The sequence below is a fragment of the Felis catus genome, chromosome D2, assembly GCF_018350175.1.
Source record: "Felis catus isolate Fca126 chromosome D2, F.catus_Fca126_mat1.0, whole genome shotgun sequence".
NCBI lineage: Eukaryota > Metazoa > Chordata > Mammalia > Carnivora > Felidae > Felis > Felis catus.
In genome coordinates, this window is record NC_058378.1 from 30,228,379 (window position 1) to 30,244,815 (window position 16,437).

Sequence of the window (16,437 nt, forward strand, 5' to 3'; positions counted from 1 at the left end):
CTTGGGGCTCAAACTCACGAACTGGGAGATCATGACCTGAGCTGAAGTCAAGAGTCACTTGACTGACTGAGCCACCCAGGTTCCCCTACAAGAGAGATTCTTACTGGAAGGATTACAGGGACAGAGTCTAAAATTGTACGCAGAATTTTGTGTTTGTGACTATGCATGTTTCGCTTTAGCTTCTTCATTGGGGCTGTGATCCACTCAAAAGTTTGTTTCTCCTTTTACATTAAGTTGAGTTGTAGAGATTGGGGATAATTCTTTAGTATACCTTTCTAAAAATTTCTTTCTCATTCTTTGTAGCTTATCTCTCTACACTACTACTGTGGTGTCTGTTGATCTCATTTCTTGGTACCCTGTAGAGGATTTAATGTACATTTGGAATGTATCTATGCATAGATACGTTTATGATACCTTACGTAAGGTTTCACTTTTGCCCCTTTTCCTTATCAAGCAATGTAGAAGAATAATCTTTTTTTGTAGAAGAATAATCTTACACCTTAGCAAATATGATTGATACCCATTAATCATAACTTTGTTTTTTAATTTTTTTTTTATTAGTTTTTTTTATTTTTGAGAGGCAGAGAGAGACAGAGTGCTTGTGGGGGAGGGGCAGAGAGAGAGGGAGACACAGAATCGGAAGCAGGCTCCAGGCTCCAGGTTCTGAGCTGTCAGCACAGAGCCCGATGCGGGACCCGAACTCAGGAACCGTGAGATCATGGCCTGAGCCAAAAATAGGACGCTGAACCGACTGACCCACCCAGGTGCCCTGTTTGTTTTTAAGTCTAGAAGGGAACATTTATTGTCTGGTTTAACATAATCTTATGTCATCTGGGCCAATTAGGAGTTCATGGCTGATGTTTATAGGACAAATAAAGGAAGAGGACAAATTTAAGGAAATAAAGCTACTTCAGTCTGGTTTTTAAAAAACAGGCCTTCAGGGGCGCCTGGGTGGCGCAGTCGGTTAAGCGTCCGACTTCAGCCAGGTCACGATCTCGCGGTCCGTGAGTTCGAGCCCCACGTCAGGCTCTGGGCTGATGGCTCAGAGCCTGGAGCCTGTTTCCGATTCTGTGTCTCCCTCTCTCTCTGCCCCTCCCCCGTTCATGCTCTGTCTCTCTCTGTCCCAAAAATAAATAAACATTGAAAAAAAAAATTAAAAAAAAATAAAAAAAATAAAAAAATAAAAAACAGGCCTTCAGATTATATTTTTGGAATTGCTAGAGATCATATGTAGACCTAATCAATAACTATAGACTACATTTTTTAAAATGATAAAACCTTTTGTAGATAAATGTTTTCTGTTGCTCAAAAGATACCGTATCTGGAATCTCATTATTTATTGACCTGAGATTTTTTTTTTCATTTTTAACCTTTTTATTGTAAAATAAAACACGTAGAGAAAAACCACAAAATAAATATAAGACATGTTTTCTTGTAATTACCGTTGATGTCAAGAAGGAGAACTTTGCCAGTTGTCCCTGTGTCTCATCTCAGTCAGTTATAGTCTCTTCTCAAAAGAAGCCAGCCACTATGCTTTCTATAATAATAAAATCCCTTGTGTTTCTTAATCGTTTCTTGTTCCTTTAAAAAGATTGATATCGCTTTTAAATCTCTTTCAATCTCTGGTTCCCTCTTTATGACTATCTTTTCTTTAAACTTTGAAGAACTTGGGACACTTGAACTGCAGAGTTCTTTGTGATTGGGTACTCATGACAGTTTTTGCCTTGTAAATCGGTAGCTGAATTTAGAGACTTGATGAGACACAAGTTAAATTCTATTGGCAAGAGTATATGTGGGTAGTGTTTTTGTTGTTGTTGTTTTTATCAGAGGGGTACATGATATTTGCTTTTTGTATCTATTTTGCAAATGTTGTAACTGCTGTTAATATTGATTCCTGACATACCTTTAGAACACGTTATTAAATAGATGATTTATGAGTATTTTGAAAAGATAGCTTAAAAGAGAAGAAAACAAACATTGATTATCTGTGACCCAGCATGTTCACTAAGAACAAGTCTAGGTTTTCTGAAATATCTGAATATAATAAAAAAGATTGTTGGATTAGAGTTGGGAGATCTAGCCATGACTTTACCAATCTTGGTAGATAATTCGGGGCAGTCATTTAACCTTATGGATTTCACCTTAAAATTAGGGAGGTTGGACTGAATAATTGGTTTCCAGACTTGGCTTTGCATTGTAGGGACTCTGCATAAAAATCCTGCACATATTAGATCTAGTTTTGAAGTTCTAAGAGGTCTGATATCCCATCCAAAGCAAGAATAAATTCTTTTTATGGTATTCCTGACATGTGAATTTCTGTCTGCATACTTTTTTTTCCCAGAACTTTTTTTAAGAATTATTTTTTTAAGCAGTTTTAGGTTTACAGAAAAATTGAGAGGGAAGTACAGTTATTTCCTGTATACCTCCTGCCCTTATACATGTATAGCCTCTCATTATCAACATCACTCACCAGAGTGGCATAGTCTTTACCAAGGACAAGCCTACATTGACACATCATAATCACCCAAAGTCCATAGTTTACCTGAGGGTTCAGTCTTTCAGTGTTGCTATTGTGTGAGTTTGGACAAATGTATAATGACATATATCCATCATTATAATATCATACAGCATAGTTTCATTGCCTGAAAAATACTTTTCTTTGTACTACCTGTTCATCTCCCCTGTCCTCCCCCGCCGATTGTTCTGCCAGTTCGTCTTCCCTGTCCTGCCCCCTAAACCACTGACCTTTTTATTGTTTCCATAGTTTTGCTTTTTGCAGAACGTCATGTAGTTGGAATCATACAGTATCTAGCCTTTTCAGATTGGCTTCTCTAACTTTGTAATACGCAGGGTTCCTTTATGTCTTTTCACAGGCTCATTTCTCTTCAGTGCCAAATAATATTTCATTGTCTGGATGTATCACAGTCTTTTCTTTTTAAAGTTTGTGGGGTTTTTTGGGGGGTGGGGGCACCTGGGTGGCTCAATTGGTTAGGCTCAGGTCATGATCTCGAAGTCTGTGAATTTGAGCCCTGTGTTGGGCTCTGTGCTGACGGCTCAGTCGAGCCTGCTTCAGATTCTGTGTCTCCGTCTCTCTCTGACCCTCCCCTGCTTGCTCGCTGTCTTTCTCTCATTAAAAAAAAAAGAATTTCTAAAGCTTTTTTTTTTAACTTATTTATTTTGAGAGAAGGAGAGAGACAGAAAGAGTGGGTGGGCAAGCAGGAGGGGGGCAGAGAAAGAGGTGGAGAGAGAATCCCAAGCAGGCTCTGTGCTGTGTGGGGCCCAAATTCACAAACTGTGAGATCGTGACCTCAGCTGAAATCAAGAGTCAGATGCCTGATTGTGCCACCCAGACGCCCCAGATGTGCCACAGTTTATTTATCCACTCACCTACTGAAGCACATCTTGGTCGCTTCCAAGTTTTGGCAATTTATGAGTGAGGCTGCTACAAACATCTTTGTGCAAGTTTTGTATAGGTATAAGTTTTAAGCCCATTTGGATGAATACCTAGAAGTGTGCTTGTTGGATTGTGTGGTAAGCCTATCTTTAGCTCTGTAAAAAGCTGCTAAACTGTCTTTCATTGTAGTGCTACCATTTTGCATTCCTTCAGCAACGTGTGAGAGCACCTGTTGCTCCACATCTTTGTCAGCATTTGGTGTTGTCAGCTTTCTGGATTTGGTCCATTTTATTTATTTTATTATTATTTTTTTTTTAATTTTTTAAAAAAAAAATTTTTTTTTTTCAACGTTTATTTATTTTTGGGACAGAGAGAGACAGAGCATGAACGGGGGAGGGGCAGAGAGAGAGGGAGACACAGAATCGGAAACAGGCTCCAGGCTCCGAGCCATCAGCCCAGAGCCTGATGCAGGGCTCGAACTCACGGACCGCGAGATCGTGACCTGGCTGAAGTCGGACGCTTAACCGACTGCGCCACCCAGGCGCCCCTTAAATTTTTTTTTACATTGATTTATTTTTGAGAAACAGAGTGAGACAAAGCGTGAGTGGGGGAGGGGCAGAGAGAGAAGGAGACACAGAATCTGAAGCAGGTTCCAGGCTCTGAGCAAGCGGTCAGCACAGAGCCTGATGCGGGGCTCAAACTCACAAACTGTGAGATCATGACCTGAGCCGAAGTCGGATGCTCAACCAACTGAGCCACCCAGGCGCCCCTGGATTTGGTCCATTTTAATAGGTGTGTAGTAGTAATGGGATGTTGAATATCTTTTTTATGTTTATTTGCCAAATGTTTATCTTCTTGGTTGAGGCTCCTGTTCACATGATCTGCCTAATTTTTAATTGGCAGATTTTTAAATTGTTTTCTTCTTGTTGAGTTTTAAGAGATCTTTTTATGTTCTGGATAACAGTCCTTTACCAGATGTGTCTCCTGCAGATATTTTTTCTCATTCTATGGCTTGTCTTCTCATAGTCTCATTCCCTTGATTGTTACATGGTATTAATTTTGATTTCCCTGATGTTCAGTGAAGTTGAACTACTTTTCATAGATGTATTGGCCATTTGATATCTTTTATGAAGTGCCTATTCAAGTTTTTTGGGGAGTGGGGAGAGCTCATTTTTCTACTCAGTTGACTTTTTTCTTATTGATGAATAATATTGAAGAGACAGTGCGTGAGAGTGGGGGAGGAGCCGGGGGGGGGGGGGAGGTGGACAGAGGATCTGAAGCGGGCTTCGCTGCTGACAGCAGCGAACCAAAACTATTGAGATCATGACGTGGCCAAAGTTGGCAGCTCAATTGACTGAGCTACCCAGGCGCTCCCTTGTGGCTGTCTTTTGATGAATAGCTCTTAATTTTAATACATTACAAATGTTACGTTTCCTTATTATTATTTTTTTAAGTTTATTTATTTTGAGAGAGCACGAGCCGGGGAGAGGCAGAGAGAGAGAGAGAGAGAGAGAAAGAGAGAATCCCAAGCAGGCTCTGCACCATCAGTGCAGAGCCCGACATGGGGCTTGATCTCGCAAACTGTGAGATAATGACCTGTGTCAAAATCAAGAGTCTTAATGACTGAGCCAATCCAGGTGCCCCAATTTCCTTTTTGTTAGTATGTTTTGTATCCTATTTAAGGAATCTTTGCCTACGTTATGGGCATGAAGATATTCTCCTGTTACCTTTCTCCTGTAAATTTGTTTATTTTACACACTTCACATTAAAATTTTTTTTAATATTTACTTATATTTGAGAGAGAGAGAGAGTGCATGAGTAGGGGAGAGGCAGAGAGAGATGGAGACAGAATCTGAAGCAGACTCCAGGCTCTGAGCTGTCAGCACAGAGCCTGACTTGGGGCTCGAACTCATGAACCATGAGATCATGACCTAAGCCGAAGTCGGATGCTTAATGGACTGAGCCACCCAGGTGCCCCTACACTTCACATTTAGAGCCTCAGTTTGCTTGGAGTTGATTTTGTCTGTGTGACATAGGAGTCAAGGCTAGTTTCCCCCTACCCCCCACATGGATATCTGGTGAACCCAGAACATTTATCGTTTCCTTCATTGCACTGCAATATCACCTTTGTCATAGTTTAGAGGTTGTATGATTTTATTCCAACTTCTCTGTTGTGTTCCGTTGGTCTGTTTGTGACATTTGCTTTCTTTTCTTTTTTAAAAAATAACCTATTGAGTATAATTCACATACCATGAAATTCACCCTTTTGAAGTGTACAAGTCAGTGTTTTTACTATATTTGCAGAATCGTACTGCCATCGCCACTAATTCCCTAACATTTTCATCACCCCAAAAGAAACACCATACCATTAGCAATCACTTTCTTAGTGCTATACACTGAATATTTGTGCCTTCTTAAAATTCATGTGTTGAAACCTAATTGTCAACGTGATGGTATTTGGAGATGGGGCCTTTGGGACATGATTAGGTTATGAGGGCAGAACCCTTATGAATGGGATTAGTGCTCTTATAAAAGAAACCCCAGAGAAATCCCTTATACCTTCTGCCATGTGAGAACACAGTAAAAAAGATAGCCATCTGTGAACCAGAAAGAGTGCTCTCAACCAAGTCTGGTGGCACTTGATCTGATCTTGGAACTTCCTAGCCTCCAGAACTGTGAGCAATGAATTCCTGTTGTTTACAAGCCATCCTGTTGACAGTATTTTGTAATAGCAGCCCGAATGGACTGAGACACCTAGCAGTCGCTAATCTACAAATCTTTCTTTCTCTATGGATTGGCCTTTTCTGGATATTTTATATATATGGACTCATACTGTATATAGCCTCTGGTGTCTAGCTCCTTAATGTGATGTTTTCAGGGTTCATTCCTTTTTAAAAAGTTAGTAAAAAAAAATATACTAAATTTGCCATTTTATTCATTTTTTAAGTACAATTCAGTGGCATTAACTACATTCCCAGAGTTATACAACCATTACAGAATTTGTTCATCACCCCAAAGAGAAACTTTGTACCCATCAAACAATAACTAGCCATTTCCTTTTTCTCCCAGTCCCTGGATACCTCTGGTCCACTTTGTTTTCTGTAAATTTACCTGTTCTAGTTATTTTTTTTAAATGTTTTATTTATTTTTGAGAGAGAGAGTGTGAGCAGGGAAGGGATGGCGTGGTGGGGGACAGAAGATTCAAAGTGGCCTATGTGCTGAGGGCAGCAAGGCCAATGCAGGACTCAAACTCACGAACTGCAAGATCATGACCTGAGCTGAGGTCAGACGCTCAACTGACTGAGCCACCCAGGCGCCCCTGTAGTTATTTCTTAAAGGTGGTCATACAAAATTTGCCCTTTCGCGTCTGCCTTATTTCCTTTAGCATAATGTTTTAAAGGTTTGTTCATGTAGCATGTATCAAAACATCATTTTTTATGGTTAATATTCCAATATATATCCATGTGGAATATGGAGGGATATACCACATTTCCTTTATCCGGTTCATCAGTTGGGGACATTTGGGTTTCTACTTTTTGGCTGTTATGAATAATAATGCTGCACATTTGTGTACAAGTTTTTGTGTGAATATATGTTTTCATTTCTCTTAGATGTATATACGTTAGAGTAGAATTGCTCAGTCATGTTAATTCTGTGTTAACTTTTGGAAAAACTGCCAGTCTTTTCCAAGCAGCTGCACTATTTTACATTCTTTCCAGCAATGTATGAGGGTTCCAGTTTCTTCACTTTTTTGGCACTACTTAATATTGTATTTTTTATTATGGCCATCTTAGTGGGTATGAAGTGCTATCTCATCTCATGGTTTTGGTCTGCATTTCCCTAATGACTAGTACTGAGCATCTTTTCATGTGCTGATTGCCATTTGTATATCTTTGGAGAAAAGTCTATTCTTACCCATTTTTTTTTTCTTTTTATTTTGTTGTCTTTTTATTGAGTTACAAGAGTTCTTTTTATATGCTGGATATAAGTCCATTATCAATTATGTTTCACAAATATTTTCTCCTGTTCTCTGAATTGTATTCTTTTTTTTTTTTAAGTTTATTAATTTACTGTGAGAGAGAGAGGAAGACTGCTTAGTTGGTTAAGTGTCCAGCTTTGGCTCAGGTCATGATCTCACAGTTCGTGAGTTTGAGCCCTGCATCAGGTTATCTGCTGTCAGCCCAGAGCCCACTTTGGATCCTCTGCCCCCTCTCTTTGCCCCTTCCCTGCTTGCACGCACGTGTGCTCTTAAAAATAAACATTGAAAAAATTAAATGAAAAATAAAGAAAATTAATTTCAACTTTATCACTAGGCCTTCTGAGTAATTCTGAGAGTCTTACTGATTGTTTAATTGTTGTTTATTATTAATTTAAATTACTAGGTACAGTAATTGTAGAAAATTGTGAATTGTGAAAGATTTGATAATGATTTTTCTGGGAATATTTTTGGTGGGTTCATAAGGTATGATTCCTTAACATTCTTTTAGATTGATCAGTGATAAGTAAATTGTCTTGAAGCAATTCAAGCTTGTCTACCAAGGCACCCATAGTGAATTCTGAATTCCTTGTTACAAAAGTGAACAGAGGTTTATTCTGAGGTTAAGGGCTTTATAGTTTAATTTTTTAAACAAAGAATATTACTGAAGTATCTTTCAAGAATATGGACTTTATTCTTCTAGCAGCAGTTGAAACTAATTTTGGGAAACCACAATATCCAGCAACAACAGAGTACAGATATCTTGGTAATTAACTGCAAATTATACTATAATGGTGTGGAAATTGATACATGTTTGTCTTAAACACAGTGTAGATGAATTTCACTTACATAGCTCCTGAAGACAGCATTATTTGAGACATCTACGGGATATTATATGCTGAAGAATGAGCTTTGAGATTGGCCTGTTAGAGCGATGAATAGGTCTTTTTTTTATGTTTATTTATTTTGAGAGAGAAAGAGGAGAGAGAGAGAATGCATGAGCGGAGAGAGGGGCAGAGAGAGAGAGAGGAGAGAGAATCCCAAGTAGGCCCTGCACTGTCAGTGCAGAGCTCAACACGGGGCTTGAACTCACTAACTGTGAGATCATGACCTGAGCCGAAATCAAGAGAAGCTTAACTGACTCAGCCACCCAGTTGCCCCTGTGTATGTTTTATATATGGATTGTTTCCTTATGTTTTGTTTTCATGGCCTTTTACACGTATACACATAGTCTCACATATCTCAAATTACTTATTAATAGCAAAGGGAAAAAATAGTAACTTCAAATTGGAGAAACCTGGTAGATCACCTTGACCAGATGATCAAAGTTAACATCACCAATTGGCATCATGTACTTCCTCATAAGATACACTGAGAAGGATACAACTTCATTTTCTGCGATATTCTTGGCAAAAATGCATAAACTGAGTCTAACTGTGGTAAAACATCAAACAAAACCCAAATTGAGGGATATTCTACAACGTAAGTGACCTATATTCTTAAAAACATCAAGGTCAAGAAAGGCATTGACTGAGGAATGTTTGAGATTAAAGGAGACTAAAAAGACATAACTGTATGTAACATACGATTCTAGATTAGAGCCTGGACAGAAGGGAAAAGGGTATAAAGTACATTATTGGGACAGTTGTTGGAATTCGAATATAAACTGTGGAGTTTTAACTTTCCTGATTTTGATAATTGCACTGTGATTATGTAAGAGATTATAGAGGAGCATGATGCTTCCAGATTATTCTCAACTGTGAAAAAAAAGTTATGTATCTATGCATGCACATATATAGAGAGATAAAAGGTGGTAAAGCATATGGGACAGAATATAAACATGATGAATTTGAATAGAGATTATATGGAATTTCCTTGTGCTGTTATTAAAACTATTTTGTAAATTTGAAATTGTAATAAAAGTTACAAAATTGTAACAGTTAGTATTAAAATTTTTTAACCCAGTTCACTATCCTAGTTTAATTTATGTTTCTATACTCCCTTTTAGAACAGCTTTTAAATATGCTTAATTATGTTTTCTAACTCTGGGATCCTTTAGATTCCAGAATATTTTGCATTAGGCTTAAAAAGCAACTGTTTTTGACATCAGTAGGAGATCAAGGACAGTTTCAGAGTTTAGATAATTTGATAGGAAAATGAAATAACTTTGCATTTCTACCTTAATAATAGGGTTTCAGAATGTTTTTTGAAGGTCTGTACATTTAAAAAATACCAGACACAGCCATGTTCAAATGAAGACATTCCCAAAACCTGTTGCCAAATAGACATTTTAAAAAGTATGTTCTTCTTACGTGTTTTATTAGTATAAATTAGAGAATAGCTCTAATTCCTGCTTGGCTTGTGAAACAGCTGGGAGTATGCTTGTTTTATGCTAGTTTTATGCTTGTTTTATTTGTGGTTCAAACCTAAAATTCAACTTGTTAGTGTATGTGGAGCCTCTAAGTACTAATTTTTTTTCCTTCAAGAAGTATTTTTCTGACTTCGAAGGTGTTATTTGCCTATTGTAAAAGAGCAACAAAAGAAATCTTGAAAACTACAAAGAAGAAAACAAAATTACTCATACATTCCAGAAGTAACTGTTGTTAAGAGTATTTCTTTTGTGTAGTTTAAAAAATACAATTGGCATTATGCTTGTATACAATTTGACCATGCTTCCTTCATGTAACATACCATGCACATCTTCCCACATCATTAAAAATTCTTTGATCTTATTATTTTTTAAACTTTAATAATATTCCATCATATGATGTACCACAATTTGTTTATTCTTTCTCTGAGATATTAATTTGGAAGGCAAGTAACTAACTCATTCTGGTTACAGATATGGAAGATATAGAAAAATGAATATTTTAGTTAATATAGTTTTCAAACAGAAGTAATTGGACCTCTGCTTTTATTGACCCTTGATTACTGTTATCTTTTGAGAAGCATTATTAAAAATGCTTTTTTGAGTCATGTTAATATTTTTTATAGTAAAGAATACATCTGGAAGTATGCTTTTTTATATGTTAGCTAATCCTTTAATGTTTGGAAAAAATTTTCTTAATATGTATGTACTTTACGGATATTTTGTCAATTCAAATTAAAAATTTATAAAATTAAGTTTTCCATTTGGCAGATGTGAATTTAGGAATTTAAAGATTATATATTTTACTTAAAAAATATGTGAGATAAATCATACTCAAAATTTAAATCTTTAGAAATTCTGTTTTTAGGGTGAGTAGCAGATTCAGGGGCAATAAACATGGCTTTTAAGGTTAGGAATTATAACAATATATTTTTGGTTACTAAGAGCTGAAAATGATCTTTTTAAGTAAATTCTTGGAATTAGTGATTACCTTACATTAAAATTCTATTGTGTAGAATTGTTTAACTATTTGACTGGAAAATGCATTTGAATAGTTGAAACTTTTCCCTTTTTTTGATTTGAGTATAGTTCTCCAGCTTATAAAGGATTCCTTCCTAACAAAGCAGGTGCTTTTAAATTTATGTATAAGTGATTGTATAAGTTATACCTTCTCTACTGCTATAAAGTCATCATGATCTAGGTATGTGGTGGTGTCTCAAACTTCAGAAATGAATACCTGAAAGGCTTATATATTGCATTCATCTGGAAGGAATCTATTAGTAGGCCCACTCAAAGGATTGTTAACATCTTTTATAATTTCATGTTTTGGCAGGTAAACCTAGCCTTTAAGCAACCTGGAAAGAGGCTAGAGCACCAAGGAATTAGAATTGAATTTGTAGGTCAAATTGGTGAGTTTTAAAATAGTATTACTTTTTTTTTTTTTTTTTAATGGTAACTGAGTTTGAAAAGGGTTGGATTTGGCACTTACATACGTGAATTAGAGCTTAGCTTTGTGGAAGGAAGGAATTGATTTTGCATAATAAAAGAGGATTTGTTTTGTAAACATTAAAGCAGGTTTCTTTGTATTGTATTAAATGATACTTGACTCAACCTGCCTTTATTTGTTATTAAACTTAGTTACTAAAAATGAAAGGAGTTAGGTGAGCTACCAGCCTTGAGAAATAATTCAAGTAAAATTAGTTGACTCACTGAAATTTCCATCTGCCTACATCTTTCACCAGCTTTACAATTTCCAGTGTCACTTTCATCCTTCACTTTCTAATTACCCATGCCATTTGTCTTCCTAACCTAATGTGTGCCTGTAGCCAGACTCACCTGTCAGAAGATTCCATGTGAAAAGGAGGGATGTAATTTCTTCTTGACTTAGATCAGCTTCCATAAATATTTCCATATATGTATTTCAGAGGCATTCTTGATTTAGTAGGAGTTAAACTCTATAAATCTTTTGCTACTACAGATTCAGAAAAGAGAAAAGAAAATGGGTCTTTCTAATACAGTATACATAGCTGGGTTTTAAATCTAGCTTTCTAAGTTTTTCTGTACACATTTTTAAAGTGTCAAAATTGGAATGGGTAGATGCTTGTTTCTGTATCTATTCCAGATGAGATTATATTTGAGGGGGCAAATTTTAGTAATTCACTGATAGTTGAAAAGTTTTTTGTATTTGTATATTACAGTTTTATCAAGGTAATATATTTGCCTAACTAAAGCAAAACAATAAATGCTTTCTGCCTTGAGGGGAGGAGGTTCAAATAATTGCTGGAAATGTGTCTATTAAAACAGCTTCATATTGGGCAAACTCTACATTAAAGGGATGAATACGTTATTAATAATAGAAATTTTCATTGTGCTGTGATGCTTGAATTTTTTTATGCCTAGGTGGAGCATAATGAAGGGAATAATGGAATTTATATCATAGCTCTAGTGTATTAGAGACAAATCCAACTAATTATTTTGGTAAAAATTATTTGCTTTGGAGGTGGAAGTTTGAATTTTAATGAAACAGATATTAAATGTAATTGGTCGTTTTTGCTTTTTCAAATTTCTTAGAACTTTTCAATGACAAGAGTAATACTCACGAATTTGTAAACCTAGTGAAAGAACTAGCCTTGCCTGGAGAATTGACTCAGAGCAGAAGTTATGATTTTGAATTTATGCAAGTTGAAAAGCCATATGAATCTTACATCGGTGCCAATGTCCGCTTGAGGTATGAATGCGTATTAACAACGGTAGATAGTGTCAAAAACAGAAAGTAATGGCTACTGTTGAATGACTCATTAGAACTTCTAATTACAATTCTGGACTGGAAGGCTTTAGATTTTTAGGAATTCTGCCAAAGATTTTGTTTTGTCTAGCTAATGCTCATCTGAGGTAACAATAGTCTTCTATCTTAGATTTAGAGAACCCCATCACGAGAAGTTTGGTTTAGTCATATACTTCTTTTGTATGAATCATCCCCTAGGTACTTTCTTTGTCTGGTAAACAGAATTACCTCAGAATCCATTAGTTTCCCAACAAATCCCATTTAGTGTATGGTTAAGAAGTGCTGAAGAGAGATTTCCCCAAGTAGGTGTGACCATAGCACTTCAAATGCGTGTAAAAAAGTATGTACACTATTCTTAAAATTGTTGTTTGTATTTTTTTGATGGGGGCATTTAAAAATTTGAATTCGTAAATGAAGTAAGTTGATCCCAAAGGATCAGCAAGGAGGAAAGCTGAGTTGCAGTTAATGTTTGCTTATTGAAGACACTGAAATTTATGGTAGGAGATTTAACTTACCCTCTCCTTTAACTTCATAGGTATTTTCTTAAAGTGACAATAGTAAGAAGACTCACAGACTTGGTAAAAGAATATGATCTTATTGTTCACCAGCTTGCCACATATCCTGATGTTAACAACTCTATTAAGATGGAAGTGGGCATTGAAGATTGTCTACACATAGAATTTGAATATAATAAATCAAAGTAAGTACCTTTAACAACAGATAACTTAAATGTTCAGGGAAAATTAACAAGCCTTTCAGGTCTTTGTAAATTGGTCAGGGTAAGGATAGAATTGACATTAATCGGATGTTAACAGCCCAGTAGAATCTCTGAACAGAAAGAAACTTTTGGCGTCTTCTAACTCAGTGCAGGTGTCTTTTGTATTCTATTCCTAATAGGTCTCTGCTTGTTTTTTGTTTTTTGTTTTTTGTTTTTTGAGAAAGAGAGAGAGCACAAGTTGGGGAGGCGGGCAGAGGGAGAGAGAGAGAGAATCTCAAGCAGATTCCACACTCAGTGCGGAGCCTGATGCAGGGCTCAGTCCCATGACCCTGGGATCTTGATGTGAGCTGAAATCAACAGTCGGATCCTCAACTGACTGAGCCACCCAGGTGCCCCGGTCAATTTTTGTAGAGGATCTTTCCATCTCAGAGGGCAACTAATATCTTATGTCTGTAAAAATTTACCTTACTGGGCTGATATAACTTTAGCCTAGTTATCTTTTTAAAACTAAAAGAGAACACATGCGAGAGTGAGCACAAGTTGGGGAGGGGCAGAAGAGAAGGAGAGACAGAATCCCAAGCAAGCTCTGCACCATCAGCTCAGAGCTTGATGCGGGACTTGAACTCACGAACTGTGAGATCATGACCTGAGCTGACATCAAGAGTTGGACGCTTAATCAACTGTGCCACCCAGGAGCTCCTATTATTTTTCCCACTTAATCACATTTAATACTCTCTTGTGTACCTTTCCATGGGGGAGGGGAAGGTATATATCACGTTTATATAATGTTGCATTTTTACAGAAATGGGCTTCTGTTTTGTTTATTGTTTAATGCCTTTTTAAACTAATATGGAATAATTTAAGTATAGACCAGAGTATATGGACACTGTAGTGAATCCTCAGGTACCCATTGCCCAGCTCCAGTAGTTATGAACACATGGTCAGGTCTGTTTTATCTGTATCCAGCCCTCACACTCCTCATAGATTATATTGAAGCCAGTTCCAGACATGGAATTTCATCCATAAAAATTGTGTATCATTTTTAATAGAACGGTAATACTGTTATATCTAAAAATATTAATAGTTTCCTAATACCCATACTATATCCAGTCAGTGTTCACATTTCCCTGATTGTCTCATAAAATATCTTTTTCCCCCACATGGTTTGTTCAAATCAGTATCCACACAAGATTTGTTCAAATCCAGTGTATCCAAACACATTTCATTTGGTAGTTTGACTCTTAAATTTCTTTTAATTTGTTTTTTTTTTCCACTAAAATTTATTTGTTGAAGAAATGGATGTATACTTTTATCCCCTTCCTGTGTACTCTTCTGTTAAATGACTTTTATTACTTGTCACTCGCCAGTATATATCACTAAAAATGTGATATAGACATGCCTTCAGGGTCTCAAATCATATTATTAATAAAATTATCAAATTGTTTAGGACCTAAAAGCTTGTCACTGGAAGCCTCCCTTCAGCCTGACATAATTACGTTGATCAATTCCTGGGAAATTATTTTGAGATCCAAACCTGGGAGAAGGTTAAAAAGCCCTCTGGGTATTGTAGTAATTTCTAGGTTTATTACCACATTATTTCAGAATACTTGGGAAAGGTCTTTGATGACTAGATATCACAGCAGCAGACTCAACCTGTGGAGTCTCTTTATGGCCAAGTGCTTTGTTAACTGTGCTATTCTAGCACTTAGAGTAAGGACACTAAACTCTTGTGCAGAGTTTTGATGTTCAGAAACATCATTATACACCAAATAAATACTGCAAGCATGAAAATTTTAATTTTTTCGCTTAAGTTCTTTGGAAACTAAGCTCTAAGTAAAGGACCTGCAGTTAATCAGGCTAATTCTTCCTTTGAGGTATATTGATAGTCAAGTAAAAGCTTGATTCCTGTTTTTTTGTTTTGTTTTTTGTTTTTAACGTTTATTTTTTGAGACACAGAGTGTCAGTCAGGGAAGGGCAGAGAGAGAAGGAATCACAGAATCTGAAGCAGGCTCCAGGCTCTGAGCTGTCAGCACAGAGCCTGACGCAGGGCTTGAACTCATGAACTGTGAGATTGTGACCTGAGCCGAAATCAGACACTTAACCGACTGAGCCACCCAGGCACCCCGATTCCTAATTTTATAGTAAAATAATAAATAATTTTTTGTAAAAAAGGAACATTAAATAATATGAAGAGTCAAAATGGTATTCTTTTTTTTTTTAATTTTTAAAAAATTTATTTATTTATTTATTTTTACTTTTGAGAGAGAGAGAGAGACAGAGCATGAACAGGGGAGGGGCAGAGAAAGGGGGAGACACAGAATCTGAAGCAGGCTCCAGGCTCTGAGCTGTCAGCACAGAGCCCGACGTGGGGCTTGAACTCATGGAGCTGAAATTGGACACTCAACCGACTGAGCCACCCAGGCGCCCCCAAAATGGTATTCTTAAATAGTTACTATCCTAAAGATGTCTGCTAAAGCCTTTCAGGACATATTTCATTCTTTTTGTTTGTTTTTTAAACTGATATTTAGTAAATGAGGTATATTCTTTCCCCAAAGGTATCATTTAAAGGATGTGATTGTTGGGAAAATTTACTTTTTATTAGTAAGAATAAAAATCCAACATATGGAGTTACAACTGATCAAAAAAGAGATCACAGGAATTGGTAAGTCAAAAAAAATATTTGAATTAAAATTCCTGTTTTAGTTGAAATTTAAAAATCTTAAAATATTGTTTAAACACAGTAAATATACACATTGGGTACAAATTTTGATACTTAGTATTGTTTAATAATCATGCCTTTTAGAAATTAATTTTTATAAATATTTAAAAAGCATCAAAATTAGTAGGTTATAAATTCACACGTTTCAAAAATAAAGTGTAAAAAGTTTTACTATACAGTAAAAAGTGTCTGTGTACTTCAGCTCATAGGTCATATAAGTTTTAAAATGCTTCTAGATATTTATACATATACAATAAGTGCCTCTATATTATACCCTCCCCCTGCTTTTAGTTAAACGTTTATGTACAATACATGCTTTGCTTTTTCGCCTAGCAGTATATTTTCGAGATCTCTCCATATCACTGGATAGAATATTTCCTCATCTTTTTTTATAGTATTCTTTCTATGGATATATAGAACTTAACTGGTCTGCTACAGGTTGTTTCCAGTCATTTCCTTCACTTAATAATGTCATTT

General features: G+C 36.3%; 1 protein-coding gene across 2 annotated transcripts in view; it reads left to right on the plus strand.

Annotated features, from left to right (window-relative positions):
• The window catches only part of VPS26A (VPS26, retromer complex component A), a 33,960-nt gene that overhangs the window by 7,840 nt on the left and 9,683 nt on the right, over positions 1–16,437 (plus strand). For both annotated transcript variants that reach the window (XM_003993999.6, XM_003994000.6), the window contains exons 3-6: positions 11,072–11,147; positions 12,310–12,466; positions 13,059–13,223; positions 15,797–15,903. In XM_003993999.6, the coding sequence (XP_003994048.1) occupies positions 11,072–11,147; positions 12,310–12,466; positions 13,059–13,223; positions 15,797–15,903 (505 nt within the window). The remainder of the gene's footprint in view (positions 1–11,071; positions 11,148–12,309; positions 12,467–13,058; positions 13,224–15,796; positions 15,904–16,437) is intronic.